The sequence below is a fragment of the Canis lupus genome, chromosome 1 (assembly GCF_003254725.2).
Source record: "Canis lupus dingo isolate Sandy chromosome 1, ASM325472v2, whole genome shotgun sequence".
NCBI classification, from domain to species: Eukaryota; Metazoa; Chordata; class Mammalia; order Carnivora; family Canidae; genus Canis; species Canis lupus.
Window position 1 is genome coordinate 111203935 of NC_064243.1, and position 19630 is coordinate 111223564.

Sequence of the window (19630 nt, forward strand, 5' to 3'; positions counted from 1 at the left end):
AGTCTGTTTCTTGGTTTGCCTTTTTCTCCCTTTGCTCATTTGTTTTCTTTCTTAAATTCCACATGAGTAGAAGAATCATACAGTTTTTGTCTTTGACTAATTTTCCTCAGCATAATAATCTCTAGTTTCACCCATGTTGAAAAGAATATTTTGTTCTTCTTTATGCCTGAATAATATTCCATTGTATATATACACATCTTTATCCATTTGTCAGTCGATAGACACTTGGGCTCTTTCCATAAGTTGGCTATTGTAAGTAATGCTGCTATAAACATTGGGGTGCATGTATCCCTTTGAATTAGTATTTTTGTACTCTTTGGGTAAATAACTAGTAGTACAATTGTTAGATTGTAGGGTAATTCTATTTTTAACTTTTTGAGGAACCTGCATACTGTTTTCCACAGTGGCTGCACCAGTTTGCATTCCCATCAACAGTGCAGGAGGTTCCCCATTCTTCAGATTCTTGCCAAAACCTTTTTCTTGTGTTGTTGATTTTAGCCTTCCTTACAGGTTTGAGGTGCTATCTCATTGTAATTTTGATTTGCATTCCCCTGACAATAAGTGATGTTGAGCATCTTTTCAAGTCTGTTGGCCATCTGGATTTCTTCTTGGAAAAAGGTTTATTCATGTCTTATGTTCATTTTTAAATTAGATTTATTTGTTTTTAAGTGCCAAGTTTTATACGTTCTTTGTATATTTTGGATATTAACTCCTTATCAAATATATCATAGGCAAATCTTTTCCCATTCTGTAGGATGCCTTTTAGTTTTGTTTCCTTTGCTGCGCAGCAGCTTTTTATTTTGATATAGTCCCAATAGTTTTTGCTTTTGTTTCCCTTGCCTCAGGAAACCTATCTAGAAAAAAGTTGCTATAGCTGATGTCAGAGAAATTAGTGCCTGTGCTTTCTTCAAGGACTTTTATGGTTTCAGGTCCCATCACACTTAGGTCTTTAATCTATTTTGGATTTATTTATATGTATGATGTAAGAAAATGGTTCAATTTCATTCTTTTGCATGTTGCTCTCTAGTTTTCCCAATAACAGTTGTTGAAAAAAAAAACCTGCTTTTTTTTCCCCAATTGGTTATTCTTTCCTGCTTTGTCATAAATTAACTGAACATATACTTTGGGTTCATTTCTGAGTTTTCTATTCTGTTTAATGACCTATGTGTCTATTTTTGTGCCAGTACCATATTGTTTTGTTTACACAGCTTTGCAATATTACTGGAGGTCTAGAATTATGCCTCCAGCTTCGAGGGCTGTGTAGATTTAGCAGCAAAGTCCCTGCCCTCATGAAGCTGACATTCTATTGGGTATCAATTCTGGTACGCCCATCATTATACTTGTGTTAAGTGCCAGATCAAACTCTTTTCCTAAGTACTACCTCCTAAGTGATTCTGAACAAAGACTTATCACATCACTTACAAGGTTCCTCCACTGTGTGATCTGGTGAAAACTGAGATAAATTTGATTATTGCTTAAATACCAACAAAATTAACACAAGTATTTTCTCTCTTATGAGACTAAATGATAATAAGAATCCAGGGTTTTATAAAACATCATTCTGGAGAACTTCTTCCTGACGATTCTTTGATGTTCTTACCATTCTTGTTACTTTCATAAATTGTACTGCCACCATGGGTTTTGCGATGATGGGAAAGTTTTGATCGCCAACGGAAGCTCTGGCCACATGTCTCACACTTGTAAGGTGTCTCCCCTGTGTGAACCCGCTGATGAGATTGTAGCTGTGAAGAGTGACGGAAGACCTTGCCACATACATCACATTTGTATGGTTTCTCTTCACTGTGGACACTCTGATGAACCTTAAGACTCGAGGCCTGACTGAAGTGCTTACCACACTCCCCACACTTGTAGGGTTTCTCTCCTGTGTGGACCCTCTGATGCATGTCAAGATTCAAGCTCCACTTGAAGCCCTTCCCGCACTCCTCACATTTGTACGGCTTTTCTCCCGTGTGGACTTTTTGATGGGCTTGAAGGTGTGAACTACGACCAAAGCTCTTCCCACACTCTTCACATTTGAATGGTTTCTCTCCACTGTGGATTCTCTGATGGGCCAGAAGATTTGCGGCCTGCCTGAATACTTTCCCACACTCCTCACAATTAAATGGTTTCTCTCCTGTGTGGATTCTGCAGTGAATTTTGAGATCTGCTCGACGATTGAATCCCTTTCCACACTCTTCACATTTGTGTGGTTTCTCACCAGTGTGGATCAGCTGGTGAATCTGAAGTCGGGAACTCTGATTGAAGCCCTGCCCACACTCCTCACACTTGTAGGGTTTCTCTACACTGTGGGTCTTCAGATGGGATTGAAGATATGCTCTCTGACTGAAATCCTTCCCACATACCTCACATTTATAGGGTCTCTCTCCTGTGTGGACTACCAGATGAACTTGATAACGGGTTTTTGTCCCAAAGTTCTTCCCACACTCATCGCATTTGTATGGTTTCTCTCCTGTGTGGACTCTCTGATGGGCCTGAAGATTTGAACTCATAGTAAAGCCTTTACCACACACTTTGCATACATATGGCTTCTCTCCAGTATGGATTCTCTGATGGGCCCGAAAATGTGAAGGTTGAATGAAGCCCTTCCCACACTCTTCACATTTATAAGGTTTCTCTCGTGTGTGGCCCTTCTGATGGATATGAAGATTTGAGCTACAAAAGAAACATTTCCCGCACTCTTCACATTTGTACAGTTTTTCTCCCGTGTGGACCATACAGTGACTATTAAGTGATGACCTACGTCGGAAATTCTTACCACATTTATCACATTTGAAGGGTTTCTCCCCAGTGTGGATTCTCTGATGCTCCTGAAGATGTGAAGCATGAATGAATGCCCTTCCACATTGGTCACAATTATAAGGTTTCTCTTCCATGTGCAATTTATAATGAACATTAAGTGCTGATCTGCGACAGAAGCCATTCCCACACTTCTCACATTTGAATGGCTTCTCTACAGTGTGGACTTTCTGATGGGTTTGCAGACATGAGCTCTGACTGAATTCCTTACCACACTCATCACACTTATAGCGTTTCTCTCCCAAATGAACTCTCTGATGAATATGAAGTGCTGAGCTGTAACAGAAGCTTTTTCCACACTCACGACATGTATGAGACTTTACTCCTGAGTGGATTTGTTGATGAAGATCAAAGTTGGAGACATCACTGAAATATTTCTTAAATTCACTGCACTGATCAGGTTTCTGGCCTGTGTGAGTTGTAGACTGCCCTGCCCCAACATGTCCAGGTGAATCACCTTGTTTGGGGAGCTGAGAACTCTTTATCACGGAGCCTTGACACCTACTTAAGTCACTTGCAATCTGTTGCCAGATCCTCCAGCAAGAATGCTCTTCAGGTGGCTCTGCTTCTAAAACAGTCTTCATCTTACTTTGGATCTTTCCTCCTGTAAAGACAGAATGCAGAGATGTGGACAACTGAAGGCTTTGTTTAGTATTTTCAAGATTTCATATTTAGAAGAAAGCATGAGATTTTAATTAATCCAGAGCACGTTCACGTCTTTTTCCTTGTGTATCTTATTCTTTGGTTTACATGTACATAGAACCCAAGAAGGGTCCAGTGGGCTCCTATCCACTAAGCAAGTTACACCATGTCTCTTAAGAGAAGTACAAGTTAGATGTCAAAGACTTAATTCAAAAATTGATAATATGATTCAAACTATTAACTTATGGCCACTTCTATTGAATTTGAAAATCAGTGTAGTAAATTGAATAGTAAATTAGGTAGTTAATAAATTATGGAGACAGAAATGTTATATAGATAATGAAGAATGAATCAACCAGAACTTCAGGAAAAGCACAACAATCAAATTTTGGGTTCATTTGATATATCATAATATCAAATACCTTGAAATATTTACATTTATATATTCAAAATATTCCTGGAAACTCTGCACGTGTTCAGCTAATCTTATCTTTATTTTGACAGACATTAAATGAGTTGGCTACTATTATAAACTTCTGACCACTTGTAACAATTTAATTTCAGAAATTTGTCTTCGGTGTCCATCGAAAGATGAATGGATAAAGAAGATGTGGTTTATGTATACAATGGTATATTACTCAGCCATTAGAAACAACAAATACCCACCATTTGCTTCAACGTGGATGGAACTGGAGGGTATTATGCTGAGTGAAATAAGCCAATTGGAGAAGGACGAACATTATATGGTCTCATTGATTTGGGGAATATAAATAATAGTGAAAGAGAATAAAGGGGAAGGGAGAAAAAATAAGTGGGAAATATCAGAAAGGGAGACAGAACATGGAAGACTCCTAACTCTGGGAAACAAACTAGGGGTGGTGGAAGGGGAGGAGGGCGGGGGCTGGGGGTGACTGGGTGGCGGGCACTGAGGGGGGCACTTGACGGGATGAGCACTGGGTGTTATTCTGTATGTTGTCAAATTTTACACCAATAAAAAAAATTTATTATTAAAAAAAAAGAAAAAAGAAATTTGTCTTCCAAAAGGTTTATCCCTCTTAAAAATTGGTATTCCCAAGTCTCTATTTTTATACAAAGGTTATCTAAACATTTGGAGATTATTTTTTCAATAAACTTTTCAATTAGTTTAGGAAGTACTTTTCTTAAAACTCAACAATAAGGGAAAAAAGAACCAGGTTAAAAAATGAATCAAAGGGACGCCTGGGTGGCTCAGTGGTTGAGCGTCTGTCTTCGGCTCAGGGCATGATCCCAGAGTTCCAGGATCAAGTCCTACATCGGGCTCCCTGTAGGGAGCCTGCTTTTCCCTCTTCCTATGTCTCTGTCTCTCTCTGCTTGTGTCTCTCATGAATAAGTAAATAATCTTTAAGAAGAAAAAAAAAAAGAACCAAAACCCCTAAGATATACTTTAGCGAAGAAAATATACAGATGGGCCAATAAGCATATGAAAAGATGCTCCACATCTTATGTAATCAGGGAAAGGCAAATCCAAACACCGAGATACCCTACACACTTACTAGAATGGTCAAAATCAGAACACCAACACCACCAAATGCTGCCAAGATATAGAGCAACAGGAACTCTCATTCACTGCTGGTAGGAATTCAAAATGGTACAGCCACTTTGGAAGAGTTTGTTGGTTTCTTACAAAACTAAACATACTCTTAGCATACTCTCCTGATACTGCCCAATTTGGTATTAACCAAAAGGATTTGAAATTTTAAGGCCACACAGAAAACTATACACAGATGTTTATAACAGGTTTATTCATAAGGACAAAACTTGGAAGAAACCAAAATGCTCTCCAGTGGGTGAACAGATAAATATTACCTGTGGTACATTGATATAATGGAATATTATTTGGTGCTAAAAAGAAATGAGCTATTAGCCATGAAAAGACACAGAGAAAATGTAAATGCACACTATTAAGTGAAAGAAGCCAAACTGAAAAGTATGATTCCAACTATACAACATTCTTAAAAAGGTAAAAGTATGGACACAGTAAAATGATCGGTGGTTGCCAAGGGTTAGAGGGGAGGGGATGAATAGGTGGAGGACAGGATTTTTAGGGCAAGTGTAACCACTCTTTTCAATACAATAATGGTGGCTACATGGCTTTATCCATTTGTCCAAGTCCATAAATGTGGTACCACCAAGAGTGAACCCTAATGTAAAGTACAGACTCAGTGATAATGATGTGTGAATATAAATTCATCAATTTTAGTGGGTGGAGGCTATTGATAATATAAGAAGCTCTGGGTACATGGGGACAAGGGATATATGGGATATCTCTGTCCATTCCCTCTCAATTTTGCTATGAACCTAAAACTGCTCTAAAAAAAAGTCTTTGAAAGCACTACTGAAAAAATCTTTATGAAAGAGAAATTTACTCCCCTACTTGTATGAATAGTCCATTGAAAGCTGCCCCCTCAGGACGCCTTGGTGGTTCAGTGGTTGAGCATCTGCCTTTGGCTTGGGGCGTGATCCTGGAGTTCCGGAATTGAGTCCCACATCAGGCTTCCTGCATGGAGCCTGCTTCTCTCTCTGCCTGTGTCTCTGCCTCTCTCTCCCTGTGTCTCTCATGAATAAATAAATAAAATCTTAAAAAACAAACAAAAAACCTGCCTCCCTCTTTCGATCCGGTGGACAATTGGTAAACAGCCTCTATCTAACTCTGCCTTGGGTCCCTTTATTGGAAAGGTACTTCAGTGTCGAGACAACTGGAATGTCTAGAATGAATTGCAGGTTTGGGAGTGAATACTTAAATGGCACACTGATTAAAACACAGCATAAAGCAGAGAGTGGAACTTTAGCCCCTACAGGCAAGTTTCCTTCATGAGAACAAAAGGGCAATAAAGTTGAGCAGAAAATATACATGGTTTTAAACCCAACAGTAATTCAGATCTCTAGGGGGAAAAAAAAGACAATAGAAATGAGCCCAGGAAAAGGAAAAAATGAGGTCACAGTGTAAACTCTGGAAGCCAACCCTAGAGTGGGAGTTTGATCCTGCTAGGAACTCTCCCCAGACAGACACATGGATGGTTCCTCAGGATTTTTAAGTCTCTGCTCAGCCCAACAATGAGCCCCTTTACTGCCCATTATAAAATAATTAATCCCGTCCTCACCCAGTGCACCTCCCGTGACTCCAATACCTCCTTGTTTATGTTCCATACAGCACCTGGCACCATGAGACATGCTAAGTCTTCTGTTGTTCACCATGTCTGTCCCACCATGATGAGGCATCAAGGAGGGAAGTATGTTACACTGTGTAGGCTGAACACATTTGACACCTTCCTACTTTATAATGAATGCCCAGAACTGTGCCCAGAACATGGTGATAGTTAACAAATGTGTGTTGAATAAATAAATGAATCCCAGTTTGACTATTTTGGTGAGAGTTTATAAGCCAAGTCCTAGAAGGAAAACATATTTTCTATGTAAGTTATTTGAAAGAGGAAAGGGACAAAACACTGTGGCTTTGCTGGAAAGCTGCAAAGCTATATACAAGGGACACCAAGAGCCAGGGGTACATGATGCAGAATGCTAATAAGAAAATCAAAGATGGCAAGAATCCTTGGGGTGAAAAGGAAGGAGGGCCTTTGCTGGTTCCTTTTGAAGATTTAGGACTGTTTCTTTGTTCCCACTCTTGTGGGAAAATTGTGGATGTACAGATGTGTGGACAAAATAGCCCAAAACAACAGTTTTTCAAGTTGAAAAACTCCAATACTCTAGCGAGGTGGGAAGATTTAAAAGCTTCAGGACAGAAACTCAGAGAATCACTGCCAACAGGACAGGAGTCATTACACAAAATGCCTATGAAAGTCACAGATATAAACTAACACATGAAATGTTTATTCTGATTGCAAATGAAAGATGCATTTCCTAGTATGGTTCATACTCAAAAAAAAAAAGAAAAGAAAAACTTGGAAACTTTGGCTCTAGAAGTTACATAGTCCTTAACTGAACAAATTGTTCAGATGGAAAGATAAGTTGCAATAGAATCTTGGAAAACATATCCTTAGGTAAGTATGTATTTTTTGGTAGGTAATATAGTTCATAGTTATATTTAACAAATTGAGCTCTAAAAAACTACTCTTAAAAGAGTAGTTGTGGGATGCTGGGTGGCTCAGTGGTTGAGCATCTGCCTTCGGCTTAGGTCATGATCCTGGGACTAAGTCCCACATTGGGCTCCTTGCGGGGAGCCAGCTTTTCCCTATGCCTATGTCTCTGCCTCTCTCTGTGTGTCTCTCATGAATAAATAAAATCTTCAACAAGAAGAAAAAAAAAAAGAGCAGTTGTGTGGGGTGCCTGGGTGGCTCAGCCAGTGAAGTGGTTGGCTCTTGGTTTCAGTTCAGGTCATGATCTCAGGGTTGTGAAATCAACCCCTGTGTCGGGCTCTGTGCTTGGCAGGGAGTTTGCTTGAGGATTCTCTCTCTCTCCCTCTGCCCCTACCACCACTTACAAACATGTGCTCTCATAAATAAGTAAGTAAATAAATGTTAAAAAAAAATAGTAGTAGTATAAGGGGTACAGGAAGTGTCTCTGAGGATGTGACAGTAAACTTCCTGATTCTCTCTAGGTTGGAATGTTTGTTCACTAGTTGAAAAACACCAAATCTTCATTTAAAAAATCAAGGAAAAACTATGAAATCTATATTCTTTAACATTTGTTTAATAACTACATTTGTAGAAAATAAAAAGCACAGTATATTTTTGAACCAGAGATACAGGCAGCATCCATGTATGCATCTCCTATTAGTTTTACCTTAAATCTTCCCCCTCAAGGACAGGGAAGGAAAAACCCGGGAGTGGTAACATGGGTGGGCTCTGAAAGAGGCAAATGGGCTGCAGATGATAAATCTTCAAGAGGAAGGCAGCCTACAACCTGGTCAACACTGTGGGAAACAGATCTTTCTCCTTCTCTTGGGGGATATCTGAGAATCAGACACCAGAATTCTTTTTTTTTATTTTTTTTTTTTTAATTTATGATAGTCACAGAGAGAGAGAGAGGGAGGCAGAGACACAGGCAGAGGGAGAAGCAGGCTCCATGCACCGGGAGCCCGACGTGGGATTCGATCCCGGGTCTCCAGGATCGCGCCCTGGGCCAAAGGCAGGCGCCAAACCGCTGCGCCACCCAGGGATCCCAGACACCAGAATTCTTGTTCCAAAAGTATTCTTCCCAGAAATGAGAATGCCTCTCAAAGGAAGGTTCTACGAAAGCCACAAACAAAGCATGTTACTCAGTATGGTCACAACCACCATGCTTAGAAGCTTCCTTGGGATGGGTCAAGTGCATAGACCCAAACACACATTTATGCCAAGGGTACCCAAGAAAGTAAGTGAAATAGAAAGTAACTGGACAGGCATTCGTCAAAAAACAAAAAAATGTTCCGCAATATCCTTCATTCATTCTGGTTTGCACATGACCTACAGTTATCACCATGACCCATGGAGACACAGAGGTCTCCCATCCATTAACACGTTCACCAAGTCAACACACATTTCCAGATACCTGCCACATACCCAATGATTTTAGGCACTGAGGATATAGCAATGGAAAAAAAAAAAAAAAACAGACAAAATTCCTCACTCGTGGGGATCACACTCCAGGGGGGACAGAGAGGAGATAAGCAAGCGAACAAAAACACATGAGGCACAATATAAGGTAAAACAAGGAGAGTAAAGAGACAGTCATGGTTTACTAAGTTGGTCAGAAAAGGCCTTTCTTGTGACGTTGAAACTGAGCAGAGACAGGAAGCAAGGAAGAGAGGGAGGGAGGGGAGGGAGAGGAAGGGGACATAAGGATTTCAGGTAAAAAGGTATGTCAGCCAGAGAGTAAGGGCTCTGAGAGACAAGTATGTGTGGTAGGCAGTTTAAATGGCTCCCAAAGATTCCACATCCTGTTTTTTTGGAATGTAGAATATGTTATGTTACATGGCAAAGGGGAATTAAGGTTGCAGATGGAATTAAGGCTGCTAATCAGCTGACCTTAAAATGGAAGACTCACCTCTATTATCCAAATGGGCTCAATGCAACCAAAAGGACCCTTCAAGATGGAAGAAGAGCATAGGCAGGCAATGTGACAGCAGAAGAATGGGCAGGGAGAAGCAATGTTGCTGGCAGTGAAGATGGTGGAAAGGAGCCACAAGCTTAAAAACATGGGGTAACTGCTAGAAGTTGAAAAAGCAAAGACCCAGATTCTCCCGTAGACTTCCAAAAAGGAAATGCATCTGTGCTGACACCTTGAGCCCAGGAAGAACCATGTCACACCTCTGACCCAGAGAGCTACACGGCAGTCACCCTGTGTCGCCCTAAGCTGTGCAGTGTGTGGCAATTTGTTAGGACAGCAGCGGGCACTTCGGCGTCCCTGGCAGGTCTGAGAAACATGAGGAGGTGGAGCAAGAGGAAGGGGACAAGTGATGTGTTCAGAGAGGAAGTGGGAGATGAGCACACCATGGAGGACTTTAGGAGCTACTTGAATCAGCTTTAACTCAAAGAAAAATAAGCCATAAAGAGTTCTGGAGCAGAGAGGCATGGCGCTCTGACTTCTACTTCCTAAGGATCAGCTCAGGCTGCTACATGGAGAACAGACAACACAAGGGGTGGTATGGAAACAGGCACACAATATAAACGCAGCTGGAATGATTCAAGACAGAGTCTGGCAATCTGAACTGGGTGAAGGCAAAGGAGGCAGAAAGAATTCAGACAGATGGAAGAACACTTGCTAGGACTCCCACCTGCTTGGTTCTTGCCTGATTTTTCTTCTCTCTGGGTTGCTAGCATCATCCAGAGGGTTTATTTTTTCTTTCTCAAAGCAGAATACATCACAGAAGCAGGGGTGGTGAGTTGTGAACACGTTAAGCCACATACTTAAAATGAACACACGAAAGCTACAACTGCCTGAGTATCTGGATTCCTACACCTATTGATCAATTAATCAAAACCAGCATTTTTCGAGCACTTAAAAAAAACACAACCTATTTCAAGACCCAGACATATATCCACAAATATCTACCACACAATCAGCGGGACATTCTGCTGTAATGTATTCCGTTCTTTCTAACAAGCTGAGCTTTTCTACTTTATTTCATTAAAAAGTGTTTGTGCACCACCAATGCAGGTGACCATTTATTTCAAGACTCCTGAAGCCTTGAACACCTAAGGACAGAGAGCCAATCCAGGAAGCTGACATTAAGGCACAGAGTGCCTGTCCTCACCCACAGAGATCAGGTTCCTGAAGTTCTCCAGCATCACGTCTCCATACAGTTTCCTCTGGGCGGGGTCCAGCAGCCCCAGCTCCTCCTCCGTGAAGACCACTGCCACATCCTTGAACGTCACTGTCTCCTACAACACCAAGCACATGCAGCGTCAGACCTGTACCCACTGGGAGCCAGGCAGCACTGAGGAGATGGAGAGGATGGTAGGAAGCAGTTTCATGGTTTGAGAGATTCAAGTCCATCCATAGGCTTGTAGGCCCTTCTCCGTCTACCTGGCCAATGCCACATAGGGATTTTCCTTGGCCTCACCAGAAAGTGTGGCAATGACAACGTCCTTATGTTTTTATTTTGTGTCTGGAGTCAACTTACAAATAACCACCAAGAACTCTAAATGCACATCCTAGATGACCTACGTGTTAATTTTGGTACACACTGCCGACTGTCCCAGAAGCATCTACAATTCAGCCAAACATATCTGATTGTACCCACCGTCTTCCTTTCTCACACATGAACCCTATCACTTCACTTTAATGTGTGCTAAACTCACAAGCTTTAGGTACACTTGTGGGACAGCTGTGTGGTTCACCCCAGGTAACACCGGGCATCAGGTTCTGTAGCCAACAGGCCTCAGTGCCATTCCCAAGGGTCTGTACCTTACAAGCTGTGAGACTTTGGATGAGACTGCCTTAGTTACCTAAGTTTCTTCTCTGTATGTGGTCCTTCCATGATGGAGCTCTTTCAAGGATTAAATCAGGGAACATCTACAGCATTTGGAACAGTGTTGGCACAGAGGAAATGCCTAACCAACAGTTGCTATCATTCATGTTATTTCTTCATGTTGCCAGTATCAATATCTATTTCACCTTAAATTTTGGGGCTATGTGTTATCCCAGAGAACAGGTCATCTATCCCTTCCTGTTCTGAATAAACATCATTTAATTTTACATATCCTTCTCATTAGAATACATCCTGTAAGAACACTATTTTACATAGATCTTGTTTCCCTGTCTGATAACTTGAAAATAATTGCAAAGGACGATTACAAGGCCGAAAAATGAGCACATTTAAAATTATGATCGTATGATGGCAGATTTCTTCCCAATCTTTTTCTCACTCTCCTAAACTTGCGAGAGAATGGGACAACCCAGGTTCTCTGTATGATGGCCCAGAGCAGGCTATTACATTTTTCCATGGCTTTGGTAATCTGATTTGGAAGAACAATTTGTATTAGTATTCCCACTTATTTGACTGTAAATTAATAGAACTCCCTTTTCAGATGTTTACTCATATTTCTCATTTGTGACACGCCTATGCATGTCCTGCTTTGTATTCCACTGGGGTTTTTTTTTTCCCCCTTTAACCAGATGCGTAAGTTTCTTATTATGGGCTTTGTCTTTTTTTTCTGGAATCCCTGTGGTAAATATTTTTGCCTCAGGTTATTGTTCCTGGTAATTTCACCTAAGGTGTCTTTTGCCGTAGAGAAATTTAAAGATTTTTTTAAAGATTTTATTTATTTACTTAAGAGTGAGTGAGTGAGAGAGAGCATGAGTAGGGGGAGGGGCAGAGGAAGAGGGAGAAGCAGGCTCCCTACTGAGCAGGGAGCACCACATGGGGCTTGATCCCAGGACCCTGAGATCATGACCTGAGCAGAAGGCAGACACTTAACCAACTAAACCAACCCAGCACCCTGGAATTTAAAGATTTTATACAACGAGTGTGCTAACTGCCATCTTTGTGTCTGTAGCGCTGAGCAGGTCAGTGAAGGGGAGTGACGACAGGAAGATAATCACCCTGAGAAGGGAATCAGGGAGCAGCACCACCTGTGAAAATCATCTCTCAAAAGAACACTCCAGGTACATTACAGGTCCCAGGGCCCGAAATGAATTCTTTCTGTTTCCCTATCTCTTCCACTTGAGCAGAATGCCTCACATTTCTGGCCTTGGTTTCTTGTATGAATCTGACCAAGTCTGTCATATTCACATGTTTTAAGATGAAGATAAGATCAACACCTCCTCCCTCGGCTGCTCCAAAGAGTAAATGCACAGAATGCACCAATACTCTAAGGCACAGGGAAGATAGAGTCCAGCTCTCCCTGTGGAAACCTCCAGCAATATCTTTGTGGAGCAGCGCTTACAGCCTGCTGTGCTGTGCTGTGCTTGCAGTTGGATAATCCACCTGATTACACCTGCACATAGCGAATGTGAGGACAAAAAACTGGCAGATTCTTTTCAGACTTGGTTTGGGTGGGGGGAAAGGTTTGATGTAGGCAAGTGGTCACTGCAGTGTTGGTTAGGATAATAAAACCCCTAAACCATGTATGTCTATAAATGGGAAGCAGTTAAAGATAGAAAGGTACAGGAGCACTTGGGGGGCTCAGTGGCTGAGTGTCTGCCTTTGGCTCAGGGCGCGATCCCAGGGTCCCAGAATCACTCCCACATCAGGCTCCCCAGATGGAGCCTGCTTCTCCCTCTGCCTGTGTCTCTGCCTCTCTCTGTATCTCTTAGGAATAGATAAAGTCTTTGAAAAAAAAAAAAAGAGAGAAAGAAAGAAAGGTACATCAATTCAATGGGATCAGAATGCAACTGTAAAAAAAAAGAACATTACATAATGCTAACGGGAAAAAAAATCAGAATTTAAAATTAGGTGTATTTTGTGAATATAAATTCAGTTATGAATGCCCATAAAGATAAGAGTAGGAGGAAATTACAATAGTTCATTTGTCAGCAGGGAAGTAATGAAGTGGGGGAACTGCTCATTTCTAGTAATTTTTCTACTGCAAAAAATAATCATAAAACAAAAGATAACTACATGCAATGTAAATTCAAAAGGGACAAAAGTAAGACACTGGTGTAAAACAGGTCCTCAAATGCCTGTTGTTCTGCCCAGAAAAACATAATGACTTGAGTAATGAGATGGAATTTGGAAAGTGAAAAAAAGGCAAGCCCTACTCACCTTGAACATGGTCATGTGTCCTCCTCCTTCTGGGGGTAGGTAGGCCAAGTCCTGAGTTGCACAGATCCCACAAAGCAGAACTGCACCTGGTGGTGTGCCTAGGAAGGCAGAAAAAAAGGCATTAAAGGTAGCCCAGGATGCTGCTCCGCTACAGGGATGATTACCGTGAATCTGTACACGAACATTCACAGCACCGTTATTCAGGAACTGGAAACCACCGAAACATCAATCTATAATCTATGCATGAATGAACAAATTGTGGCAAAATCCACACAATGGAATATTATTCACCAATTAAGAGGAAGGGATACTGATTATGCTACAACATGGATGAACCTTGTAAACACTACTGAAAATGAAAGAGGACGGTCACTTTCCAAAGGCCGGATATTGTGGGATTCCATTTATACAAAATGTCCAGAGGCAAATCTATGGAGACAGAAAGCAGGTTACTGGTTGCTGGGGTCGTTAACTGGGGGGTGGATCACGAGGGTTAACTGAAAATAGGCACAAAGAATCCAACTGGGGAAACAAAAATATTCTAAACTGAATTATAGTAATGGCTACACCACTCAGCAAAGTTACTAAAAATCATTGATTTGTGCAACTAAAATGGGGTGAATTAAAAATAAATAAATAAATAAATAAATAAATAAATAAAATGGGGTGAATTCTAGGATATGTACAATATACCACAAGTTGGTAAAAGTAAATGTTTGTTCATCTACACGTCATTTAAATTAGCAAGACGATTCTGAGTCCCTATCGCCACAATATTATATTTGAACGAATGAGTAAATAAGTAGGGGAGAAGCTGGTCCTCGTGGCAGAGTGCCGACTAATACGTGTCTCTTCCCATAAGATTTTATTAATTTTAAGAAAAAAAAATAGTAACTTTACAATGGAGAAACCTAATAGAAACCACCTCTAGAACTAGTCAACAAGGTTGAGTTCACCAATACATGGACAAACCAACCTACTTTGGCTCTTGTTATGTTGCAATGGCAAGGATGCCTCAATGCTTCTGTGGAATCACTCCCAACAACGCATAGCAAAACCTAAACATGGATACATCAGATAAATCCCAAATGAAGAACTTTCTCCCAAATAACTTCCCTCTACACTCTTTAAAAGCATCAAGAGGGATGCCTGGGTGGCTCATCAGTTGAGCATCTGCCTTCAGCTCGGGGCGTGATCCCAGAGTTCCAGGATTGAGTCCCACATTGGGCTCCCTGCATGGAGCCTGCTTCTCCCTCTGCCTGTGTCTCTGCCTCTCTCTCTCTGCGTCTCTCATGAATAAATAAATGAAAAATATTTTTAAAAATAAAATAAAATCATAAAAGCATCAAGAACTGGCACCTGGGTGGCTCAGTCAGTTGGGCATCTGACTCTTGATTTCAGCTCAGGTCTTGATCTCAGGGTGAGCCCCTTGTCAGGACTCCATACTGAACATGAAGTCTGCTTGAGATTCTCTCTCTCCCTATCCCTCTGCCCCTTCCCCCATTCCTATTCTCCCTCTCTCTAAACAAATAAATAAAATCTAAAAAAATAATGATAATAAATAATAAGTAAGTAAAAATAAAAGCATCGAAACCAGGGGCACCAGGCTCCAACAGTAGACCATGTGACTCTTGATATTGGGGTCATGAGTTCAAGGCCCCACACTGGGCATAGAGCTTATCTGGAAAAAAAAAAGCATCAATGAAAAAGATAAAGGTTGTGGAATATACTCCACATTAAGGAACATCAAGTATGACAAAAATTTTGTAAAATGTGTATAAACAAATATATAGCTTAAGGCAATCCATAAAATTGGACTTTGAACTGGGATGGAGTAGAGGAGACTGGTTATAAGGCCTTTAAATGAAAACAGAACAAAATTAACTAAAAGACTATGGATTACATAACAGGATGTTATATAATGTTATCCAGCACTATCTAATAAGTAATATTACATTTAACATCTAATAGATAACACTATTGTATAATATATCTAATATTAAAAAAATATATAATATCTAATATTGCCAACTGAGTGATGTTAAAATTCTATAATCAGCCTCTCCTAAATCCTTCTTCCTAACACATCTCCTAATACCCATATATGGGGCTTTCTTCCTTCAGAAAGCTAAAATAAGCTGTCACTGAATTACAAGTATAATTCCTGATGTTATGCTGACAGAGCCACAAAACAGATAGGCAAGATGTAAACAATTGGGGAATTTGGGTAAAGAGTAAGTAAGAATTTCTTATACTATTTTTACAACTTTTCGAAGGAAAAATTTTAAATTATATAAAAATAAAGTCTTAAAATATCAGAAAACAGTCGTAGCAATAACAGTAATAATGAGAATAATAAATAACATGAAATTATATGGAAGTTCATTAATTTATTTTTTCTTGCCAGTGTTTAAAAATTTCCATAGTTATGGGGTACCTGGCCGGCTCAGTTGGTGGAGCATGCAACTCTTCATCTTGGGGTTCTAAGTTCAAGCCCCACATTGGGTAGAAGATTACTTAAAAATAAAATCTTAAGGGGTTCCTGGGGGGCTCAGTCAGTTAAGCAAGAGTGTGTACTCTTCATTTTGGCTCGGGTCATGATCTCAAGATCCTGGAATCAAGCCCTGCATCAGGCTCTGTGCTCAGCAGGAGTCTGCTTGAGAGTCTCTCCTTCTCCCTCTGCCCTGCCCCTGCACAAGCATGCGCACGTGCTCTCTAATACATAAATCTTTTTTTATAAAATAAAGAATAAAATAAAATCTTTAAAAAATTTCCATAGTTAAAACAAACCAGGAGAAAAACACAGAGAAATATATGATAGTTTTGTGAAATGTTTATAAACAAACATATAAATATACACAAAGAACCACCAAACAGAAATGTTTTAACAAATTAAAAGCTTCACAGCTGGGCAGCCCGGGTGGGTGGCTCAGTGGTTTAGTGCCGCCTTCAGCCTGGGGTGTGATCCTGGAGACCTGGGATCAAGTCCTGCATTAGGCTCCCTGCATGGAGCCTGCTTCTCTCTCTGCCTTTGTCTGTGCCCCTCTCTCTCTGTATCTCTCATGAATAAATAAATAAAATCTTAAAAAAAAAAAAAAAAGCTTCACAGCTGCTACCTTGGATTAATGGGTAATTAAAAAATTTTTCCCTCATATTCTGTATTTTCTGAATGTTCCATAATGATATGGTTCTATAATAATTAAACACATTATAAGTAATAAGTGAAACAGAATAGTTGACAGTGTTTGGAAAAACTCAAAAAAGTCACAAACCACTAGCTTTGCTTTTCAGGTCCTCCAGAATCAAGGGCTAACTACCTGGGGTCTGATTTCTGTGGGTTCCTACAGCTTAAGAAGAACATACCCAAGAGATTAGGAACTCGAGCTCTGGACTCAGACTGCATTCATCCCAATCCTAGCTTGGCCTCTTACTACATGGGGACTTTGGGAAAAGAATTTATGCTCCATGGGTCTCAATCTCATTTTACAGAATAGAAAAAGAAAGCAGGATTTCTTCACAGAGCTATGGTATGGCACAATGTATTTGTATAAAACCGTCACTGGTGAGGTCGGCAGTTAAGGGTCAATTATTATTAATGCCCATGCCCGATTACACGTGTATCATCTGATTGATGTGAACATTGTTGCGAAAGAAAAATGCCAAATCCCACTCACGTGGAACCTTGCTGTAGTAGTCAAGGAGTCACTCCTTGGATCTCTGCGCAGCTCTTTTTGAGAAGTTAGGCTGGGGAAAGAAAAGAATGTTATGAAATGCCATGATCGTGTGGCTCTCCTCAACAAAAGTTAAAGCCTCCCCTTCCTCCGTGCAATCTGGAAGCAACCCTTATCACCAACTACACCCCAAGACCTGATGTTTGCTTCCCACCTGCTTGTACTCATTAATCTCTCTTACATTTTTCCTTAAGCTCTTCCTCGTGCACCTCTTAACTCAGGCATGAAACCCAAAACCATGCCTCAGGTGATGACCGCTGCCCTGACAAGACCTGCCACAGGCCCAGACCACTGAGAGCTTTTGAGGCCAACTCATACCTGCACAAAAGGACCATGGAGTGACTTCTGGGATGATCTATTCCCTTTACCTTATTAGAATACTAAAATCCCTGCCCAAGGAAGGGGGGAGGGCTCAGCCTCACATACACAACACACAGTGTAGGTATTGGCATGTTTCACTAAGGCACATGCTCCACCTTAGGCCCATCTTTACATATGATGATGACAAGACTTCCCTATCTAGGGACGCCTGGGTGGCTGAATGGTTGAACGTCTGTCTTTGGCTGAGGTCATGATCCTGGGATTCTGGGATCAAGTCCCACATTGGGCTCCCCGCAGGAAGCCTGCTTCTCCCTCTACCTATGTCTCTGTCCCTCTCTGTGTCTCTCATGAATAAGTAAATAAAATCTTAACGAAAAAGACTTCCTATCTATCTAAATATCTATCCTAACTTTCAACAAAGGGAACCCATTCACCATCTTTTGGGGAGTCACGGCTTTGGAAGCCATTCCCCATGATCTCCTTAGTTGCTGTAAATAAGCTTTCTTTGTGCAACAACTCAACCTGGTACGGTTTCTGACTCAAGGAGAGAACTCACGTTGGATCTGTTGCACCCTCACCTTCCCAAAAGAGAGATTATAAGGGGCCCCCGATTATCCAGAATCATGCAGGAATCAGAGAAGAGGAAAGGTTCTGCAGTGGGATATCTACCCTACCCTAAGGATTTCGGGCTCTTCGGGAAATTGATACTAAGAAATGTCACCATCCACCTTGTGCCAGAAACTGTTTTGAGATGTTTATTTCTACCACTACAGCTGGCACGCAGGGGTGCAAGCGCAGCTGCCTGTGGGAATCCCAAACAGACCAGATTTGGCCTCTTGCCCCTGACAAAATCCACAGGCAGAGACATTAGTGGCGGTGAAATAAGAAAGGAATTTATTTCAGCGACGCCAACGGCTGCAGACTACCAGCTCAAAGACTCTTCAAAGTATTGGAAACGCTTCCAGGTTTATACACAAAAAATGTGGGGCAATGGCAGGTGGGCAGTGAAGGTCAAATGATCACCGTCTCAATCACGAGTGGGGCCTTGCTGGCTCACAGCAGGGCTTAATGCTGGAGGGGGTGGTTTGGTTCCACCAGGGGATGCTTTGCCCTCAGGGTCTTCCACCCGAGACAAGAGACAAGCTGGACAGAAGCCAACTAGAAAGTTTGAGGTCAAAATGGAGGCAGCTCTCACCACCTCTTCGATTCCCCAACAGCAGGAAGCAGAAGCACCCGTGGGTGTAGGGAGGCAGACGCTGGGCGAGCTAAGACACGCAGAAACTCTCAAACCAGGCGACAGGCGACCCCACCCCACCACACCCCAGGACTGGCAAACCACCCTGAACGCGGAGACTCCCCCAGGGATGCACACCACTGCCCTCCCGCTGCATACCTGCGTACTCTGTCCAGGCTTCTTTCCCCCTAAATCGCCCACTCGCTGCTGGTTCCAAGCACAGATCCAGGAAGTTTGGAAGCGTCCGAAGAGGCGGAACTGACGCACTGCTCCCAAAGAAAATTCAGTAACAACCTCACACTCCCCCCAGCGGAAGTGCCTGCGAAACCATGGAACTTCTGGACTACACTTCCCAGAAGGCACCGGATCCGCCTTCCTGACGGGAAGTGCCTGCCGCCACACGGAGCGTTTGGACTACATCTCCCAGAACGCACCAGATCCGCCTTCCCGAGCGGAAGTGCAAGTCACCGCACGGAGCGTCTGGACTACACCTCCCAGAATGCCGAGGGCGAAACGTTTTTAGTCTCACCCTCCAAAAGTGTTGCGGTTGCTGGGAGCTAGTTGTCTACACTTCCTCGAAATGCCAGAATGGAAGGAATCACGTAGTCTCGACTTCTTGGGTGGTTATGAGGGTTTCTACACTAAGAGTCTGCGTTGCCTCTGCCTGAGTGCTCCGAGAAATTATTCCATGGACACAACTTC

General features: G+C 41.7%; 1 protein-coding gene across 1 annotated transcript in view; it reads right to left on the bottom strand.

Moving 5' to 3' along the window:
- Positions 1–19288, bottom strand: part of LOC112643708 (zinc finger protein 226) — a 40672-nt gene extending 21384 nt beyond the window's left edge. The window contains exons 1-5 of the mRNA XM_035712523.2: positions 19088–19288; positions 17317–17386; positions 13643–13740; positions 10691–10817; positions 1560–3421 (exon numbers count right to left, since the gene is read on the bottom strand). Of these exons, the coding sequence (XP_035568416.2) occupies positions 1560–3421; positions 10691–10817; positions 13643–13657 (2004 nt within the window). The 5' untranslated portion in view covers positions 13658–13740; positions 17317–17386; positions 19088–19288. The remainder of the gene's footprint in view (positions 1–1559; positions 3422–10690; positions 10818–13642; positions 13741–17316; positions 17387–19087) is intronic.
- Positions 19289–19630: the final 342 nt, after the last annotated feature.